This window comes from Tinamus guttatus, unplaced genomic scaffold (assembly GCF_059628265.1).
Source record: "Tinamus guttatus ecotype Peru unplaced genomic scaffold, ASM5962826v1 Tinamus_guttatus_pri_ptg000069l, whole genome shotgun sequence".
Taxonomy (NCBI): Eukaryota; Metazoa; Chordata; class Aves; order Tinamiformes; family Tinamidae; genus Tinamus; species Tinamus guttatus.
Window position 1 is genome coordinate 953642 of NW_028288603.1, and position 21946 is coordinate 975587.

Sequence of the window (21946 nt, forward strand, 5' to 3'; positions counted from 1 at the left end):
ACCTTGTTAATAGAGAAAGCTGCTTGGCAAGCTTGACTTGCACTATATCATCAAGAACTGGTCTTTGCAATTCCAAGCATCTGTGGAAGAAAGGAAACTTCTCTCCTTTTAGGTCACCGGGCCTGCAGGGAGTAGAGAATGTTGCCCAGAATCTTCAGAATGTAGTTTACACAATGATTTATTCCTAGATAGGAGATATAAAAATCTTGAAGAGCAAAGCATTAGTGTTTTAGATCTGTGGGTTTTTTTAAAGAAAAAGAGGAAACAATTATATATAGCACATTAAATGATTGGCAGTGGGCTTTCAATCTTAAATAGAGAAATAAAATTCTTGCTACAGCTGTAATTAATTTTAAGTAGAGGATCATTTTCTACCTTGAAGTTAAAATCTAAATTAGCTATGCTTCTCAATATTAGTAGGTCGATGCAAAAAAACTGAAATGGTAAAACAGCGACATCTTGTAGTCTCAGTAATCAGCTGAACAGTGAAGTTCAGGCTAAAAGATAGACTTGCTGGGGAAAACAAAAGTTGCTTTCTTTGCTGTTGCTTTTAACTTGGTTGCTCTGGACCTCGAGAGGCAACTTTGAAAATAATTTGCAATTGTCTCTCTTTTCTGTATATGTCAATCATTTCCTTTAAAATATCATTATATGTATAAGATTTGCCAATTTATATCTTTCAGCATTGCATTATTTTCCTGAGTATCAGTGGTTGGTGGATTTCACTGTTGCAGCTACAGTTGTGTATGTGGTGACTGAAGCCTATTACAGTATTGTGAAGCCCTCACAAGAAATGAATATCAGCGTAGTGTGGTGTCTGCTGGTCTTGGCCTTTGCAGTGTATCCTTTACTGTTTTCTTTAATAAATCTGTTGCCAGACAGCTCTTCTATCATCTCGCAATTCATGTATAAGCAGTGTATTGCTTATTTGCAGAATAAATACATATTTAACATTGGGATAAAGGAGATATATGCCAGTGCTGATGTTAGATAATGTATGTGCTATACTTGCTGTTTGCACTTACTGATGTAAGTAACTTGTAAATCTTAATACCAGATCATCTACGAAAGAAAATGAACAAAATGTATGTGAAGCAGAAATCGGTGCTTACTTGTAATTGGTTCTAAATAATGGTTCTAAACTAATTGGATTTTGCCCAGGGATAGATTTTTGTACCTGAAGTATTTAAACTAGCAGAAGTTTTTAATTTACCACGCGTGTTTTGCTTTTAATATGTTTACCATGGTATTTCTTTAGGTATTCTTATAATGAAGTCTATAGGAGAATGAAATGTGTAGAATTGTAGGAGCTGAGGTGGTACTGATTTTTCAAAGTTCTGCAAAGAGCTCAACTGCCCTCTGAAATTGAGAGAAACAAAGCAGAGTATTTAGGAAAAAAGCATTATCAAGCCACAGTAAGAAGCACCTGATGTTTTTATGTACTACAGAAAGCAGTATTGGACGTATATGCTTGTGTGGTAGTTAGCTATTTTTCACAAACCAATCCAGACTTACGCTTTGGGGAGGAAAGTAGCCTTCTAAATATGTGGAAGGTGATGAATTGGTTAAGGGCCTGGAGGAAAGCAGATTGCGTGGAGGTGAGTTAGAAAATGAATTTGTCCAATTCTTTTGTACGCTCAACAGCTAGACTTAATATGGCACTTGAATATTTAAAATTGATTCCTCTATGGAAATGCTTTTCCTTTCATGTAGAAAATCATACTGTGTTTTTTTGTTTTGTTTTGTTTTAGGCTCTAGCTAGTGAACTCCTGTAGAAACATTGACTTCTTGTGTTTGGTTAGACTTGTCTGACAGTTCTGGATGTCCTTCCTGCTTGTCTGTACTTGGTAGTTCTTAGTGTGTGCTGCCCTTACAGTAAGAACAGCAATTCCTTTTCAGAGTAGTTTGCAGAATGAACAAGATCCAGAATGTTCCTGGTGATCAGTAAGAACTCACCAAGAGCTGGAATTTACTTGCATTATAAAAGAATGAAGTGCATGACAATAGGTTGCTTTACAGACAAGCCATTTCTCTGTTGACTTTTATTTGTCAATGGGCAGATGGATGCACAGGTGGTTTTCTCATCTACTAGATGGTGACAAGAAAAATAGTGCCTGACTCTTGTGTACTTTAGATGGTGTTAACATCTATGGTTTTAAGCAGCTTTTATTTCTAGAAGTGTTTCTACTACAATCATGACAGGAGGAGAGCAACTGCTGGTTAAGAAACCAAGCTGCGTCAACCCCTTTTTGAGAATGCGGGGGCAGGGGTTAATATAACTCATGAAAAAACAACTTTAAGACTAAATAGCCTCTTCCTTGTCTCCTAAGTACTATGTTCTTAAATGTATGGATGGTAACATATTTGTTTTCTCCTTGCTTCGTCTTTGAAACAAATCTTGAGTGTAACCAACTTGAGGAATACTGTAGTAATTGCAACTGTAAGTGACAGAATGGTAAATTATTTATTGGGTTGGATTATAGGGGAAAATAGACTGAAGCATTGCTTTCTAACAGTGGAATTTAAATGCAGTCTAATCACTGCTTTCGTTTGAACATCTATTGGTCATGCATTCAGGGGCAAAACCAAACTCAGATATTTACAAGAACTGACTTTCAAGCTTGCTTTGTCAGCAGTGTGAAATGGAAATAGCTTTTCTCTGATTTTTTTTTTCTGGCCTGGGCTGCATTTGGCAGTGTTTCTAGTGGATTGAGAGAGGTGATCCTGCCTTTCTATTCAGCACTGGTGAGTCCACGTCTGGGGTGCTGCATCTGGAAGGTGCTAGAGCGAGTCCAGCAAAAGCCTACGGAGATCATCAAGAATGGAAGGAGAGGCAGAGAGAGCTGTCAGCCTGCAGAAGAGGAGGCTCGAGGGATTTTATCAATGTGTATAAATATTCAGTGCAGGGGGAATAAAGATAGAGGCAGACTCTTCTCAGTAGTGCCCAGTGACAGGGCAAGAGGCACAGGGCATGGAAAATCCCATCTGAACACGAGAAAACACCTCTTCACTGCGAGGTGACCAAGCAGTGGTGCTGGTGTGAGCAGCCTGCTCTGTCCAACCCTGCTTGAGTGTGGTTTGGTCTAGATGATCCTCCATAAGGGCCTTCCAGCCTCAACAGTTCTTGGATTCTTGGTTACAGTTTCTTTTTTTCTTTCCTACATACCTACAATTAGAAATAATGCAGAGAGCTTTATTTGCTTATTTTGTTTGATGTGAATCCTAAAGTTCTAGCTATTTTACTAGATATGCAGGGGGTTCTTTTTAACTATGTGCATAAATGACTGTACAAGAAGTGATTCAAAAAATTTAAAATAATAGCATCTTATATAAAGGATAGCATACAATTTCTAGAAATAATTCTGTAAATTCTACAAACTTGCCACTATTTGTGAAATAAATGAAGTAAAAAGGTTGATAAAAATCCCCCAAATTATTAACATAGTGTTCAAGGCTATGTGTCAGTGCCTGAAACAAGGTTTAGCATTGAAATGGAAGTCATGAAGACAAGTCATGTTTCCTTTACATAATACTTTGACCTTCTTCACCCATGAAATAGCAGTGGTGATTATTCGCTTTACTTGAACTTTGTTACCTGGTTTGTATAATCTTTAGTTTGTCTAGAGGTATTTGAACCTGTGCTCATACTGAAATTTATTATCAGTGTGCTTTTTCAGTTACTTATGTTTGGATACTTCAGGCACAATCCACAGATGAAAATATGAAGTATCTAGGGAGGAGTACAGCCTGTTTGGAGGTAGTGCTAGTGGCAAGCTGTTAGGAAGTACTTTGTCTGACTTCAGGATTTGACTGTAACATATTTCACTTAGTGCTCAGCATCCCTAACTGTGTAAGGGTAATTGGCTTAAGAATGTATTATTTTTGGTGGCATATTTTATGGTTCAGTTTTGGAAAAAAGAAAAAAGTTTATAATGGTTAGAGTTACCCTGCTCTTCCTAACATCTTTTTAATATAAAGACACCTTTCTAGAACATACTCTATGTGACTTATTATGTACCCCTTTTAGGATGAAGGGAGTATTCCTTTAGGCATGCCTGTTCTTTTTATTAACTATAAAGGGAGCTTAAGCTGATTATTGTGAACTTAAGAGTCAAGTTAGATGCTGTGGTTAGGCCACTCTAATGTGCATATATGAATATTTCTCTGCATATAGATGAAATATGGCAATGCATATATTAAATGTGTGCTGCTTAATGAAGTACAGTATTGCATAATCATATGCTTTCATGAGAGATTAACCGATGACAGTTGAAATGTTTTATTGAATAGGTTCCTTAAAATGGATTTTCATGTACTCTACATTTGAAAATATATTTCCAGTATTTAAAAAGGTGCAAATATAAATGACTATGCTGTGATGTAGTAGGAAAATGTGTAGAGTTTACACTTATTCTTTTTTTTCTCCCTCCTTTTTTTTTTTTTTTTTCAAAACAAGTAATATCTGGAGTGATCTCCAAGTATTTTATTTAAATATGAACTTGATATCACTTGCCATTTGAAAAAAAAATTATAATGGGCTGCAGCATATATTAAATAGAGTTGACAGTATATTATAAAAAATTTATATTAATCTACTGTATAGTTTTGGAGCTAATTATGTTTAGAAATGCATTAAAAATGAGAATATTCAATGAATGTTTTTTAAACAGCTTGATAACAGAGCAGGCAACCTCTTAGATGTAACCCTGCTGCCACAAATATGAACATAAAAGGAGTTGAGGTATCATACAAGGATTTGTAGTCTCCCTTTTCAGAATGATAAAGGAGTAGACTTTATTTGCTAGGTAATATTAAATACGCTGTTAATTGAGCGATTGGTTTTGATATCTTAAACACCTGTATGTGAAAGTAGAGAAACACAAGTTTAATCTTTTCCTACATTTTCTGTTTAGGAAATAGTCATGTAATAATCTCAGCATCGGTGACCAGTGGTGTGGCACCGGTCCCTGCTCTTTCTGCACCTGGTGTCTCCTGCCCTGCTCCCCAAACAGAGCACAAGGATACTCTATCTGACATTTAAATAGTTGCAAGTGTCTTGAGAAAATCTGTGTTTCTAAAGCAACAACAAATATGGTCTGTATTGCCATTTATTAAGAAAGTAGAACTTTTCTGCTCTTGAAGAGTTAAGTCTTTGTTGGTTCCAGTAATCATTGTGTCTGATGATTAGGAAAAAAAAAACTAATTGAAAGGATACAGATTTTATAAGACTACTTGGAAGCTTTAATTATTTGAGAAAGCTCAGCTGACATTCAAGAGAAAGCTTTTGTTTTAAATGGTTATTGTGTGTTTGTTGTTGTTGCCTTTAGTTTACAAACAAAAATCTGTGTCCTCACCTTAAGTGTCATAAAATGCCCAGCCTTTAAGCCAGAAGGGAAGACAAAATTGCGTATCTGAGTTTTTTTGGGGAAAAAAAATATTGGGATTTGTGAGAGGAGGAGTATTTTTCTACCTTTTACTCCACAAGGAAACAAAACAGTAGTTTTGTTCTGTACGTGTATTTTTGTGTGAGGATGGATGTGTGTGTCCAAATCCATTTGCATACAGTTAACTCGAGATTGAAGCAATGTTTTGACCCAGATGATGTCTCCAACAAACACACAGTGAATGATTCTGTATTTTTGCTTTTGCACTTTAGGTTTCTGTAGGGCAGAATTTTGAATGTACTCATTTGAGGTTGTGCGTTTGGGCAGAACATGCATACACCATCACTGTGGTTTAAAAAATGTGTGTCCTTACTTCCCTGTATTCAATGTTATGTTCAAAAGTAATGTTTTGAATTTTGAAATTAAAATACATGAAATCTTGAGTCATTTAGCTTAACGGAAATTTTTTCATGTAGCTTGATATTTTATATTGAAGATAGACTTCAATATAAAATGCCTTGTTTTGGTGTAACATCTGTAATTCATTATGACATAACTGGTTGAATTATCCCTGCTTGATAGCCAAATACAACAACACGCACTATATGATTGTGTGTATGCTTATTAAACTTCCCCAATACTGTAAAGCATAAGTAACCTCAGATTGGCCTAGTACATACTATTTATTTAACATTTGTGCATCTAGGAACAATATTAGTATAGATGGTAAAAATATGGTATTATAATTCTTAACTATAGTTATTTTACAAACTCTTAATTTTCCTTGACCTTTTACTTGTTTAGTAAGATACTGTTTTCATTGACCACTCATTATTTCAAAGTAGAGGATGGAGGTGAAAGATCTCTGTGTGTCACCTTTGGCTTTTTCTTCTTTGTGAAAGCAATGGCAATCCTAATTGTGACAGAAAATTACCTAGAATTTGGACTGGAATCAGGTAACTGCTTTCCTCAGTGTTTCCAATAGCCCTATTGATCGCATGAACTGAAAATTTAGTGTTAAGCCTTCAGGTGTTCTTGATAATATCTTTATTAAAATGAACTTTCTGTGATATATTTTTAGGAAATCTTGCTTTGGCATATGGCTTTTGGAGAATATTCTGTATATTTTCCCTGTTTGCTTTAGATAGTGTAGTCTTTGCCTAGATTGGTTGTTCTGTTAATTTTATTTGCCTTCCAGTTTTATTTTTAACCCATTTTATTTTGCATAGTAAAGTAAGCTCCTCTACAGAAAAAAAGATACTTAGGTTCTTAAAAATTAATGTAAATTTTATTCACGTTCATGAAATGTACAAATATCAAAGAGATGTTTTCAAAGACTGCTCATGTTAATAACCAAGTTTTATTGCATTGTGGCATGCTAATTAGCACATGAAAGAGCTATGCTAGACATGCGAAAATTTGTTTTAAAGATGTTCTGTTACCTAGCATTTTATTTCAAAAAGAAGAGGTTCTGTGTTTGTACTGTGAAAAAATACATATATTATATGTCTCTCTACAGGATTCTCAAATTTTTCGGAAAGTGCTATGCAGTTTCTTGAAAAGCAGGGTTTGGAATCCCAGTAAGTTTCTGGAAATATATTGGTCTTCATTATGTTGCATTAATAACTGAACCACTTGGATTTGCTAAGCAAGCATTTGTGTTGCATGCATTGCTTTGTAAGTGCTGGTACTCTTGTATTAATGAAGGGGTGGATTAATGAAAATAATCCATCAGTATCTGCAAATAACTTAAGTTCCAATTGTCTTTTCTCTTTTTAGTTTTGATGCAGTTTCTGTCCTAGCAGTTTGCCTGAAACCATAAAGTATAGTTCAAATTATGAACCTCTTTCTCATTGTAATTCCAGTGTAGTTTCTCCTTCTCAGAGAAAAGTGCTTAAATCAGGAGATTTTTTTTTCTCTCTTTTTTTCCCCTTTTTTTTTCAGTTTCTGTGGTATGCAAGAGCATCAGAGGGTAAAAGCCTGTCACAGAGCCTGTGATAAAGTTGGAATTAGGAGGAAATTTGGCTTTCAGTTGTATTTTCAGGTGGAAATAATGTTTTCCTCTATGCAAATACATCTGCTTGCTATAGTACATCCAAGTATTGTACTGACAAAGGAAAACTGCATACCTTGTGATTTTACTTATGTGTACAGTCACTCATAGAACGTCTATGTATATTGAAAAACTGACTTCTGTTACAGTCTTTGTCTTAAACATATGCTCTAAAATGCTTATATGGAATATGTCATCACTGCAGGCATACAACTTCATATTTCATGATTAAATGTTCTAAAATATTGTATAAGAACTATGTTTTTTTTATTTCTGAGGAACAGAAGTTTCAAATATATACACACACACACACACACACACATATATATCCAAACACTTAGAATAATCTGTCTTTTTATACATGTAGATATTTGATGAGAAAGAAGCCTCTAACATGAATGCCATATGTTTCTTAACCTATTTTTGCTCTGTTTTTCCTAAGATACTCAGAATTTATTAACTTCAGTATTAATTTTCCTGTTAGTGTCCTATTCCTTTCTCTTAAACTTTTGTGGTGCTTTGGCTATTTACAGCAGTGATTGAGTTGACCCTGTTATCTCGTGTTAGTTTGAATGACGCAGATTAAGAAAGAATCTGAAGCTCATGTGGGTCACTAGACTTGCTTTTGTTCCTCTTTAATCTCTATTTGTTGTTTGCCACTTTTTTTTTGGTCCCATGTAATCCATGGTTATTAATACATCAGTTGATTTTGAATTTATTTTGAAAGCCATCTCATTGTAACAAACAATACCACTTGAGATATGGTAGAGATATGTTGGTTAGCTCTATCAAACTGTTATTAATCCAGTTTTCCACAGACTTATTGGTAACATACGTGTGGCTATTTAAGGCTGAATACAGTAAAAAGTTCCATTTTTGTCTTTGAGTGGTTAAAACTTATATTTGTTTTTCTATTAAAAACACTGTATTCATTCTGATAGCCTGTCTTATTTAATAACTTATTGTCATTTACAATATACTTTTTTCATTTTTTCTCTACTAACAAATTTAATGTCTTGTAGAAATTAGTGTAGCTTTTTGTCTTACTACATTGAAGAACTTTGTGTTCTTTTTTTTATAGGTGACTTGAATGTTTGTTTTTTTAATTTCAATTTCTTGAATTGCTTATAATAATGCTGATATTCTAGAATCAAACCATAGAAAACTGTTTGCTCTTTTGATAAATGCTAGATCGTGTTAAGTTGAAAGTAGTCTCTGATTTGCCCACCCCAACTCCCTCTGCCCCGTCAGAAAATGCTTATTTCCTTTCTTTTCTTTTAGGGGTCCTGTGTCTAAACTAACCTTCAAATTGTTCCTGGCTGTTCTGTGTTCACTTATTGGTGCTTTTTTGACATTCCCTGGCTTGCGACTGGCTCAAATGCATCTGGATGCTCTGAATTTAGCAACAGAAAAAATAACACAGTAAGAGAAAATATACACACATAGGTATATGCTACCCAGTCTTAATTCTCTATTTGATGTCTGAAAAGAAAACAAACTATTCCAATAAGAAGGTAGTGACTAAGACTTGTGTTGCTGCCTGCTTTTCATATATCCAGCAAACTTGCCATCTGCCTTTCTCTGCTCAACCTGCCCTCTGCCAGTCTATTACCTTCTCTGCCTCATTACTAGAGTACCTGTTAAAGGAATGTTCGTTTCCTCCAACATGAGAGTTTCTGCTCCAACGTGAGTGTTTCTGCTTCCTGCTTTCTTTTCCCCATCATATCTTTTTGGAAGTTCAGATAACTGTGTGGAAGAAGAGGTGCACCCATAACTTATTTATTTTTAATTCTTCTAGGTAATGTTAATGAATTTAGGGTAAGATCCAGAAGAAGATAATGAAAGGGAAGAAATAGCTTCAGAAAAGCAGTAATCTGGAAACACATTTAAAGGGAATCTAAAACTCAGTAAAAATCTCTCTTAAATGTTGAAATTAGAGTAGCATATAGGAAGCAAGTTCAACTGGTAATACTTTTGTCTTTAAAATGAAGGGTAAGTTAAAATTGTCTTCCTCAGTATTTCCAGGTATCTTGCTTTGTTGTGATGCAAAATATATAATAAGAGTCAGAGGTTTATTCAACTTAAAGGAACACTTACATTTTCAGCTGTTCTTGAGGTTGTAAATAAAATGCTTTCTAGTATTTTGAGTATTTCTCTTCAGTTTTTTTTTTTCTGGTTAAGGGAGCAATTTCAAATGTCTTTCATAGATCACAGCTTCTAAATATTTAGCACATGTTAATGAAAGATTCTGCGCACGAGCCATTGTGATCATATAGTGTTGCTGCTTACATGAGAAACCTGTTAGACTTTGACATACTTTTTTTTGCAATTAATTTTACTCAGATTAAGATGTGCGTGTACACACAATGTTTTCCCTGTCAGCCTCAGCTGCCCACTTGAAAAATTTATCTGTTTTCAGAATGGATCCTTCAGCCTTGGTAGATTGTTAATTAATTAATTCCTCTGTATTTGACTTACATTCTCATTGTAGTCGAATGCATCCAGTTACAACTGCAAGCTGTTGGCTTTTGTTGCATCTGCTCTTAAGTTTCTGTCTCCATGTAGACTGTGATTAGGTAACTTCTTTACCCTTTTATTCTTTCAGCTAAGCAAATTAAACTCCTGAGTCTTTTGTTTTTGTCGTTTCCAGTATTTTAAAAGTTCTTAAGTCTTTTCTGGAACTATCCTCTATTTTTTTCCAGTGTTTCTCTTGATCTGTGGATCCTAGGTCACAGGATCCTAGGTCCTAGCAGAAATGTAACTGAAACAGGACTTGATTAATCACGAACTAAGAGAGCGATTAATATTCACTAGTCTGGGTTTGTGGAAAAGGCAAAAAAAAAAAAAAAAGGCTTTTGTCGAACTTAATCTTCAGTGAAAGTTGAAACTGGTTGTGCAACACCAAGCAACATTTTTTGAAAGTCTACTGATACTTTGCCTATTCAACTGGAACAGTATAAAAATAACATTAGATGGATTAAAACTTGCTTAGATATCAGCATAATTGAGTAATGCAGTTATAAAGAATCGTTGCTGAGTGATTGTTTTTAATGGGCTCTGAAGAGATCAGTATTTGCCTTAAGTGATGTGTTTTTATCAATGAGTAGATCATTATTGACCGTTTTCCATAGTTTTGACAGTGACTAAAGGGGAGCAGTAAATGGGGATGACATGTCATTGATACAAAGCTCTCCAATTTCGGTGCTGGAAAACAATGCCTTTCCCTGCAGTTAAATATAAGGTCATACATTTGTAAAGCTTAAAAGACACAAGCCATAATTACAGAATGTGAGACTTGACATATAGAATAGTAACTTAAAGAGTAGGAAGTTAGATAAATGATAAAATTCCCCTTCTGTAATTGGCTAAAATGGTAACCATGATTCTTACCTATATAAATATGGTATAAGTTTTCATGCACAATAAAGTGAAAATAACCTGATGTCTGTTTTAATTCCAGTGGCATGTTTGATTTTTTTTTTTTTTTCCTTTTAGCAGTAACTTTCATCCCTGGATATGTTTTGGAGTTCCTTCATCCATTTGTTCCTCTTCCCTATTTCCCTTACCTTTTCTGAGCCTGCTTCTGGAGTCCTGATTTCAGCCTTTCTCCCTCAACTCAAATAAACAGAAAGCAATTCTTGTCACACTTTGGCACATTCCTGTCCATTAACCTGGTAGGAGGTCTTAAATAAGTAGAAGCTGAGGTAAAATCCTTTTGCAAGTTTTTGAAATGCTTTGGCCTGTTCTTGGTGGTGTGTTGTTCCCTAGCCACACTGCATAACCAGCAGTGCTGCTTTCTCCATATGAAACCAGTGACTTGTGGTGACATCTTCTGAAACGTGCAAGTGGTTAGGAAGCTTGGTAGTTTGAAATCAGTAAGGTCTTGTGTAATTCAGAGTAATTTGGTTACTTCGTTATTTTCTCTATAGAGTAGAAGCAGTCTGACTGGAGATGGAAATAGAGACAAGCTGAAGCTGTTAGTAAGGAAGTGCTACTAGCACAACACCAGATCTACAGCACTGAAGTCTTCCAGCTGTGTTGTCATTTGAGTAATGCAAAAAGACAGGGATATGGAGTTCAAATGAAGAAGAATGTTAATTTCAAGAAAAACCTACAGAAAACTATTTTCTCTTTTAAAATGTTAATGTCTTTTTTTTTTTAATCTTAAAGAGCTTCTACATTAGCTGTGTAGTTTAATGTAGAGGGAATGTAGTGTTTTTGAAATGGAGTGACCACTTTCTTTTGGTAAGAGTATCTTTAATTGCATGCAAGCACCAAGTTTTATTTAGTGAAGGTTCCTCTATAAAAATCTGCATTAAACTGGAAAATATGACCTGTGAGAATGGTTTCCCATTAGTGAAGAAAAAATTTACTAAAATAGCAGCATGTGTGTCCTAATTAATCACCTGAGATACCGATCCTCTAGATTAAAATTTTAATGGCCACTGCAGTTCTGTGTTATGCCACTGTATGCAAACTTTAAACAAGTGACTTTAGTGTGGTGTAGTGAATATAGTTCATTTTGGTTAGTTTGTTGAAATGTCTAAAAACTGGATTTATTCCAAAGAGTTTTTATTTTATTGTATTTTATTTTTTTACCACAGCCAACCACAGTGACTTCATAGTATATTATATTTCTCTTTTTTTTTTTTGGAACTTAAGTCATAAGAAAGTAATTTTCTTATTTTCCTTTTCCCAGTACTTTAAAATTGGACTACTCTTTTTGAATCTGTACCGGCAGTTTTAACAGAAGGGTGATTTTCTGTTTTTAATCACTCCCCTTTCTCTCCCCTCCACCCTTTTTTTTTTTCCTTCTTTCAGAACACTGCTACATATAAACTTCTTGGCGCCTTTACTTACGGTTCTGCTGTGGGTAAAACCCATCACTAAGGACTACATTATGAACCCACCTTTGGGCAAGGAGAGCATTCCTTTGTAAGGTTCCCTTTAAAAATCCTATCTGGAGTATTCGGGATAAAACCAAGAGTGCAAGTAGCACATTGTAAAAGTTATAACAATCTAAATGACTGGAGATTGTTGGTGTGACTACATCCGTCTTGATAATCCGAATTTAGACATTTCAGCTGAAGCGTACAGGGCTTCAGTAATTAAGGAAAAAAGGGAAACAGAGTGTTAAACTCTATGGATGAGAAATGTAAAGCTATGGTTCCCAGAGAGCCGCTATCTGCTGGCATCTCCTTGGTGGAGTTCTGTGCTGTTCTTCCCAGGGGCAGAATACTACTTTATTGCCAATGTCTAATACCTTACGTCTTACTTAGAGGTGTAAGAGAGAAGTCTTTCACCAAAGACAATTGAGATACATTGGTGTGAGAACTGACCTAAGGCTCTTAGTACCATGAGATTTGTCTTAAGATCTGTGTAGATGAAATGCACATGAAATTTGATAGTTGTAATATTTAAAAGGATTAAAATACAAAAAATTTGGGGGAGGAATAGAAACTGAAATTAATATTGTATAAGTAGCATAGATGATTGTCATGTTATTAAGTTACTGACTTGAAACTGATGTGGTTGAATGGCACTTCTTCCTAGGTGTAACAGATGTTTATAAGATAGCTCAGTGCTCACAGAGTTATTATGTAAAGAGTTGAAAACACAAGTTTTGTATTTCTGTCTTATTTTTCTTTTTTTTTTCTTAAAATCAGAGTTGTGCTATGGTTGTGCTTGTAAGGTATAAGGTATCTGCAAGTATATATCTCGAAAGCTCAATTATTTGGAACATCTTGTTTTTAGCATCCTGCCTACATCACTCAGAATTCAAGTGTTTAAGAGTGTTTGTGTTTGCATGTAAATAGGTACTAATTTGAATCTAATGCTAAAACAGGGCTACCAAGAAGTACCAAAAAAAGGGGGTGAGGGTGGCAGTGCATATTGCTTTCATGTGAACTCCATGCTTTAAGATTTCTTTACAGATAATAGAAGCAAATAACTCTCTAATGACCTTTAGAGAACATTAAGTTTCTTTTACTTGCAGAATGTCAGAAGATACTTTTGACACCATGCGGTTGTGGATTATAATCCTGTTGTGTGCTTTACGGTTGGCCATGATGCGCAGTCATTTGCAGGCCTACCTGAATTTAGCACAGAAGTGTGTAGATCAGATGAAAAAAGAAGCTGGCAGAATAAGTACAGTTGATTTACAGAAAATGGTAAGTAAAATGGCATTAAGCTGGTACGTAGTTGCAGTGCTCCCTCTATGCATTTTTTTTTAATAGGAAAACAGCTGATTTGTTGTGTCTTTGTGGCACTAGAACTGAAATCTGAATGAAGCTTCCTAAGATGCTTTCCTTATAATATTGGCACCACTAGAGAGAAACTCTGGTAACCAAAGACATATGTCATCTATATTAGATGGATGCTTTGTAAAGTTGTTTAATGTCTAAAAGATTCCTTCATGAAATACTCTTTACAAATATTTTGGCAAGCCTTGTGCTTAGCTTGGTGATTGCTTCTGTTAATCATAAATAATCTGGTGAGCATGTAGGGCGGGTGGTTATTCGTAGCTACAGTGTGGGGGAAAAAAAGTGGGTTTTGATAGAACGGCAGAATATTGTTTACCTAATCTCAACTGTGATTTTTAAATCAGGGCAAAGTTTAAGATAGGTTGGCTGTATTTTGGGATAACATGAGTTAGTCCTTTAGTTCTGTAAGATCACTCTCAAATGGGCTAGCCTGGATACAAAACTGTCTGCCCATATGGTGAAAGTAGTAAAAAGGGAAGAGCTCTTCGAGTTGTGTTATTTGTTGCTTATTTGTTTTTCTTTTTTTAACTACAAACTGAAAAGAAGCTTTTTTAAAAATTTGTTATAAAATAATAGTAAAATGTTGTTGCATGTCGTCTGCAAAATAAGTTTATCATCTTTCATGATGGTGATATCTGATAATCTTTAATCCTGCTGAGTCGGAGTGTAAGTAATATAGAAGTATGTCATAGGATGGAGCATCCATCTTCTATGGGTTTAGATGGTCCCTGCGTTTGTGCTTGTCTCCACAAATACTCGAAGATTGTAAATGGACTGTGCAGAAGTTGCTATTTCAAATGTTAGGTTACAAAGTGACTAGCACTGGGCTTCAGCAAAGCTGTTAGGGAGTACAGCTAGTGACAGCTGGCTGTGACAGAGCTGTTGTTGTTGTGAATGCATAACTTAGTTTGGGGAGATTTCATATTATCTGTAAAATCTAAAATTATCTGTTTTCTCTACGTGAATCTTCCTTAATCTGTTTATCCAATAAGAAGCCCAAAATAAAAACCTTTCTTGTTTTGCTAGCTACTCTTCAGTTTTTTTTTTTTTTTTTTTTTCCTTCTTCTTCTGGAGCTCTTGCCAGTAAAGTTCTTCCTATGTGTCTCTCCTGGTCATTGCTCTCCTACTTGCTCTAGTAAAGTAATTGATGGCATATGATAAAAATATTTTTGCCTCATGTTTTTTCTTCTGTCGGGTTTTACTACATTCTTTTTACCTCATGTTAGTTTTTGATGCTTGCTCATCTCAAAGCCCTTTGAGGTTTTAAAGCTGTTTCCAAAAATGTCATGTCTGCCTTCATCTTTCTTACCACCCTGTATTCTGTTCTCTTCTAAAATCCAGTTAACTTTATTTCATTGCCTGCTTGCTATTGATTTTATGACTTTTTTTTTCCTCTTTATTTGATCTAGTCTTTTAGGTCAACAGCTTGTATAAAATATGTAATGTAACAATCTTGAGGAAGATAGCACAGATTGGGAGCAGGGGGAGGGATAAAGCTGGGTGAGTCTCAACCATAATGTGTATCAGAAATAAAGACCATTTAAATACTTTGTTATTGATCAACTACTAATGAAAAGCCCTCTTGCCTTTGTTTTTAAAGTATTGGTGTTTCACATTTGGAAATATTAAAACTACCTTACTGTGAAAAGGGATTGGAGTATTAAACACAATTTTATTTACTTTTGATGGGACTTTGGACTGTGATTCCTATGTCATTTCTGAAATGGGATTTAGTTTGGAATTTACTTGAGACTTTAAAATTTAACTATATATTTAGCTTTGCGATGGCCTAGCAAAATTTTAAGTGTATTGAAATATGAAGCCTTGGATGCTATTTTTAAGTTAACATAAGTAAGAAAAATAAATCTTGTTTAACAAAACTTGTGTTTGTAATTATTTTCTTTCAGTATTTCCGTTCTGGTTTTTGTGTCCTGAAACTAGAATTAATTTTAGAGATAACTTCTCTATTAGGCCTTTTTAGCATACCAAAACATGCTAGAAAACTCTTAAAAATGCTTTCTTTTTGAATAGGAATATCTTTTTTTAATAATTTCTTGTGGGGTTTTTTTGTTTGTTTGTTTGTTTTCCTAAAAATGTACATTAAGGTTTGGTTTGTATGTCCATTACTCATGAATTACTCTTTTCTGTTTTCCTAGGTGGCTCGAGTTTTCTATTATCTTTGTGTTATTGCACTGCAGTATGTTGCACCATTGGTAATGCTCCTTCACACAACTCTGCTATTGAAAACACTAGGTAGGCAAAATTTGATGAACAAAAACGTGGTGTGTTCTATATGTTCTTATATTTTCAGGTTGCTAAAGAGAATTGGAAAGTATGGGTACTTATAACTGAGAAAAACTTAGTTGTTTCCTGCCACTTAAAACTAGCTGATAAACAGCTTTTAAGCTGTTAAACTGTTTTTGACATCTTTGAACACTATGCTAGTTTAATTTATTTCTGATAAGTTGTTTAATACAAATTAAGCTGTTTTATCTTCATTGCAATTTTCATCTGCTTAAAAACACTTCAGAAATCAGCTGTGCAAAGCACTGCTGATTTAACTTTATGAATATTTGTTAATTCCTTTTTCAATTTTGAACAGAAGCTGTAAGATACAGGTTTTGTTTCATTATAAGGAGACCTGCTGTGATTCTGGGGGTTCTCTCCTCCCTCTTGTGAGGGATGTTTTTCATGGCCTACCACGCAGTGGTGGCATTCATTTTGCCAAATGTCAACAGAAAGAAATAGGCATTATTAGGCCGTGATTCGTTCCATCCTACAGTAGACATTTACATCTGGTGAGATGAATCACACCAAGCACTGTCCCAAGGCAACTGATTCACATGTAAATGTCAGGATGTCAAAAGGAAAGGTGAATCCTAGCCTACTGAATTAATACCATTAATATTTACAAAGTTTTAAGTAAATTTTCCAGATTTTGTATGTGGAGGAAAAAAAAAGATCTCTTTCTGTCAACTACGTAGTTCATAGAAATGGCAGAATTTAGCCTAATTCTACAAATAGCTAAATAGCTTACCTGTTACTCCTTTTTTTTTTTTTTTTTTTTTTTTAAACAGGTAATTATTCTTGGGGCATCTATCCAGAATCTAATTCTGACACTCCAGTAGAAAACAATCCACTTCCCAGCTCAGCGTATTCGGAGTCTCCATCTGCTGCTGGAAAGATGAAAGTAACTGTATTACAAATAACAATGGCTTTGGGAAGCCTAAAGAATATTTTCACTCCTCTCCTTTTCCGGGGACTGCTGTCGTTCCTCACCTGGTGGATTGCTGCTTGCCTCTTTTCCACGAGCCTTTTTGGGCTTTTCTATCACCAGTACCTGACTGTGGCATGAACTGAGCAGCTGGCAAAGCAAGAATGAGGTCAAATTCTAGATACAAATCCAGGTACCCAAGAGGAGATGAAGATAAAAGAAAGCTATATATGAAGAGAAAACATATCAGAGTTTATTCGTAAACACTTCCTCTGCATTCTCAGGGTGAATATTCTTAAAATGTTTAAAATCAGAACTGGGTTTGTTACTGTTGTTACCAAAAAATGGTAGGTAACTAATTGAATTATGGTGTGGGGACTGGCTAAAGTTGTTGTGTGGCTGGTGTTGGTGGGCATGTTGAAAAGGTAACACCTTCAAGTGTCTCCATTTCCATAAACAGCGAGCCACCCTTAAAACTTTGTGTTTCAGTCAGTGACTGAACTATGTTACTAGGGTGCTGGTTATGCTAATGGTGACTGCCTGCTGAGTAAAATCTTGCAACAGAGCCATACAGTGAAGGGGAGGGGGAGAGGAGATAAAATGAAAAACTTCTGTTGGATAGCTGTTGATCTCTTTTCACCATGGAAGATGAAATAATCCAACAGGACCGGAAAGATGCTGTATATTACAGTAAAGAAAGTTACATAACATTTAAATTTAGCATAGGAATAGATGTGTAGACCAGGCAGATATTGCTGCCTAAATATATGCAGGAATGCTTGTGCAGTGGGAGGGGTGTTATAAAAATATATATTATTGCAGTCCCTGCAGTCATTTTGAAGTACTGGCCATCTGTATTGGTGCTAATATCGATCCATGGATTCCATTTGGGTCTTTTAAATTTCATCTTTTCAGGTAATAGATAAATACCATTGAATTCACAAAATAATCGATGTAGGCTAGTGATACCAATCAAACATTTCAAAACAAAACAGTTTAATCCTGCTGACTGAGAGTGTATGTATCTGTGTAATGTACATATAAATATATATTATATATTAAATATATAATATATATGAAACCTATAAAATATTGAATCTTTATTTTAAATTACTGAATGTATGTTACAAGGCAGTGGGGCAGGGATATATGTGTATCTAATAGTTTTAAGCTCCCTTTTGAAATGAAAATTAAAATCTTTTTGAAAGTTCAGTTTGAAAGGGCTATTTGTTTTTGGTGCCTCTACAAAGGTACTTAACTATACTAACTAACCTTCACTGTTTTGGAAGAAAAGATCCACTTAAAACTGTTTAATCTTGAGATTTTTGCTCCATCAGATCATCATCTTTTGCCAGTTTAATATTTATTAACTTGGCCATATAATAACAACTAATGCAATTTGGCTTCAGAAATAGATTTTCAGTATAATAAAGCAGTATAGTAAGGAGGAGCAAAGCATTGATATTTCAAGTTTTGCCTAATTGGTAGGATAGATACTAAGTATAGGAACCTTGGGAAGCAAGCTAGAATAACAACATTTTACAGATATTTTGTGTAATCAGAAAACAGCAATGGAAACTTAAATGGAGTAGCATTTTTTTAATAAGCTGTTGGGAGTTCTCGGTTTTTAATCTCATCTATTTTTTTATGTTACTGTTCTTTTTCTCTTGAAACTGTGCAAAGCTTTGGCTTTAAGCATTTATAAATGGAAAAGCTTAACAAATATTTCATCTGTTGCAAACTTACCATATGGGAAAATGGATGAGAGAGTGTCAATGGATGCAGAAAATTAAGGGTTTAAGCTGATGATAACTGTCCTGCTACTCTGAAAACCTTTTAAGTTATTTATTAGTTTATTAAATTGTATTTACTGATACTGGGACAATGCTTGTGTACAGCAGCTAGTACCTACTGCATGTGTTTGGGATATCTGAGAACACCTTGCATGATTCTCCTGGCTTCATTGCAATATAATATTTCAGTGCCACTGGATCTTCATTTTTTTACACCAACTTTTCATGGTGACAAAGGCTTGGCTGTATGAATTGGCTAGATAATGTTTGACTTCAGAGTCAAATTTTGGAAAGTTACTTTTCTGTGAAGAGATACAGTTTCTGTTGTCTTAGTTTCTTTTAATTTAAAAGCTCATGACTGAAAATAAGTTGTAGTTATATAAAATCAGCAGTTTTTCAGATAGTTGATTGTGTGCTGTAGCTGAGCCTCACTGAACTGGTGATAAGCGTCTGATAAGCTCATACTGATCAAACTGAAAATATGCACCTGGATGCCGTTGTCATTAAGATCATCGATTCTGGCTGTTGCTGCTCTGCAGAACGGAATCGTTGACCTTCTGGTCAGCAGTTGGGTCTGGGTGGGAGATGGTCGGTCATTGGACTCATATAATCTTTACATGAGTCCAGGAGGCTTAATATAAACTACCATGTAGCAACAAATGTCTTTGAAATGTGAGGTGACACAGGAATTAGAGGAAGAATACTGCTCTGATGGTGAGCAGTGCTTTGTACAACTACGTGATGGCGCCGAAATAAAATAGCAGGTTTGATAGTCCTGACTTCCACGTACATTATGTAAGCTTCAAAGAAGTAACTGCTCACTTCTTCAGGGAGTTAACTTTAAAACAGCCGCCTGCAAATGCATTTTTCCTGCAGAACTTTGTCAGCATGAGTGAGGGAGAGGAAGTAATTTGCAGAAATGAAAAAGCAGGTAAAACCTGAATCAGAAAACAGTAAGTTTTTATTCAGGATGCCTAAGCAGCTTGTTTTGCTGATTTTTTTCCCCTCCACTACTTAATTTTGAAGATTTTTGTTTTTTAAAGATGTCTTTGTTGAAGAATCAGCATTTCTTCCTTCCTTCCTCCATGTCACTCTCCCTTTCTCACTCCAGTAATGTGCTTGTTAGCCTGGCTTTCCTTCCTGCCCACAATTTCTCTAAGTTGGGAACTTTTGTGGTTTAGAACTGACTTGGCTAAATTAAATTATGGTTTGATTTTCATTATTTTGGTTTTGATATAAATTCATCTGTCTGTGAAGGATTACTTCCTTCAAATAGTTTAAATACCTTTGAAATCTAGCTGAAATGTGAATGGCTAAACACAAACTTGTTACCGTTTGGGTGAATGCTGCACTCTGGTTTATAGTAGAAGTCCCTTTAGACAAAATATTAGGATAGTGATAAATCCAAGTCTTCCAGCAAGATTCAGGGAAGGCCAAACAGAACCCTGCCTATTTCTGAGCTTAGAGAAAGTGACTGGGAAGAGGAGAAGGGATTGTAAACAAGTCTTTTCTTTCACTTTGTGGGCATTTTTCAGTATTCCCAGGTAGCACCTGTCTTTTGATACCTAACGAAGCTTTAGGATTTCCAACTTGCTGAAGGGACTGTGGTAACTTCAGCTGCATACTTTTATTTTCTGTTTTGGTCTTTCTGACTTCTCTTGCATAAGAATTAACAGATAACAAGTGAAAAAGCAGGTTATATCTCAGTGCAAGGGAACATATTGGTATGGAACAACAGGCTTTAAAAAATTCAATTTTTAGAGTTGTTCTTCATCATTTTAGTCGCAAATACTGGAAGATACGAGAGCAGAGATGCCTGTTCACTCAGATTCGCAAGTCAAACTTGCCTGTGAACAATAATGATATGAGGATACATCAACATTGCGGTTAGCATACGTAACTTCAGATGCAATATGGTTATCGAGTACAGAAAATTTAACAGGTAAATGTTTTGTGCTTTGTCACGGTAATGACAGCTAACTGGTAATGAGGTCTTGGATTTAACGCATAAAAAAGCAGATAGTCCTGAAACCTGTTATTTCAGATTTCAGCCTTAGATGTGTTGGAAAGCTCTACACTGTAAAAGGCCTTATACCTCGTTATTCTCAAAGGCCTTCGTTTTCCTTTTGAACACAAACTTGTTCTTCCTGAGATTTTTGACTAGATTCAAAATGCTCCATGTTTTGAAACACAACACAGTTTGTGCATTTGTTAGTCAGAAAAGCTAAGTTCAATCTCACACTTAATTGTCCCTAGAAAGCTACTAAAATATTTTACTTAAAATAGAAAAAAATAAGTGCACAGTGAAAATGGAAAAGCTTGAATAAAAAAGAGGCCAAAGAAAATAGTGTGCTCTGTTGGAGAAATCTGTTATGTCTGAACAAAATCTTAGCAAAGGAAGGCAACAGCAGGTCACTTGTATTCTAAATGAAATATTGATGGTGAATGTTTATCATAACGAGTAGAACTGTTATTTTCAGCATCTGCAGCCTAAGTCTTAAATCCCAAATGATAAATGAAGAGCAATATTTTCACCCTACTGATATTTACTCTAGAGGAGATAGAGGCAACAAGAATATTAGCCAAGTGCTAGATATAGCTGAGCTACAGTTGATAGAGGGTAGTCAGCTTATACGTCAGAATTAATTTGTGCAATTTTTACTTCAAAAAGGGCTGCCGTGCTTCGGGGCTGTGGTAGTGCATGTTCTGAAACTGATGGCATATCTAAACTTCATTCCTAGTTTTAGACAGAAAGGACTGCCTCCTGCCCAGGAGAGATGGTGAGGCCAAGGATGCTGTTACTGAAAGCCACATATGCTGCACTTATTCGAAGTTGACTGTCAGAAGAGACATGCTACACTGGACATTGTTTTACGTACCAGTGTTTATGTATTTTTATATCTTGGTTTGAATGACATTTTTAATGGAAATTATTTTTAATTCTGGTATCATCTATCACTTTTCATTTTTAAGAAAATTAATACCAGTGCCTGCAACTAGAATTCGAATATTCCTATATTCGGATTTTTTTAAAAAACTTGATATCCATGCTGAAGTGTTATCAAGTGTGCAGTTGCATACTAAAGTGTGGTATCAACCTATAAATACCAAACTTTTTTTCAGATCCCACATCAGTCAAGAGTAATGGAGGAAATCCAGATTCGCAGTATTTCTCTCAACAACATGCTATCCTTATGACCCAACTATGTAGAAAACTGTTTTAGAGAGTAGCTTTTTTC

General features: G+C 35.2%; 1 protein-coding gene across 1 annotated transcript in view; it reads left to right on the forward strand.

The window, feature by feature from the left end:
- The window catches only part of TMEM161B (transmembrane protein 161B), a 30399-nt gene extending 13336 nt beyond the window's left edge, over window positions 1-17063 (forward strand). The window contains exons 5-12 of the mRNA XM_010214272.2: window positions 684-840; window positions 6189-6340; window positions 6904-6964; window positions 8719-8859; window positions 12259-12372; window positions 13433-13607; window positions 15857-15953; window positions 16778-17063. Of these exons, the coding sequence (XP_010212574.2) occupies window positions 684-840; window positions 6189-6340; window positions 6904-6964; window positions 8719-8859; window positions 12259-12372; window positions 13433-13607; window positions 15857-15953; window positions 16778-17055 (1175 nt within the window). The 3' untranslated portion in view covers window positions 17056-17063. The remainder of the gene's footprint in view (window positions 1-683; window positions 841-6188; window positions 6341-6903; window positions 6965-8718; window positions 8860-12258; window positions 12373-13432; window positions 13608-15856; window positions 15954-16777) is intronic.
- The last annotated feature ends 4883 nt before the right edge of the window (window positions 17064-21946 follow it).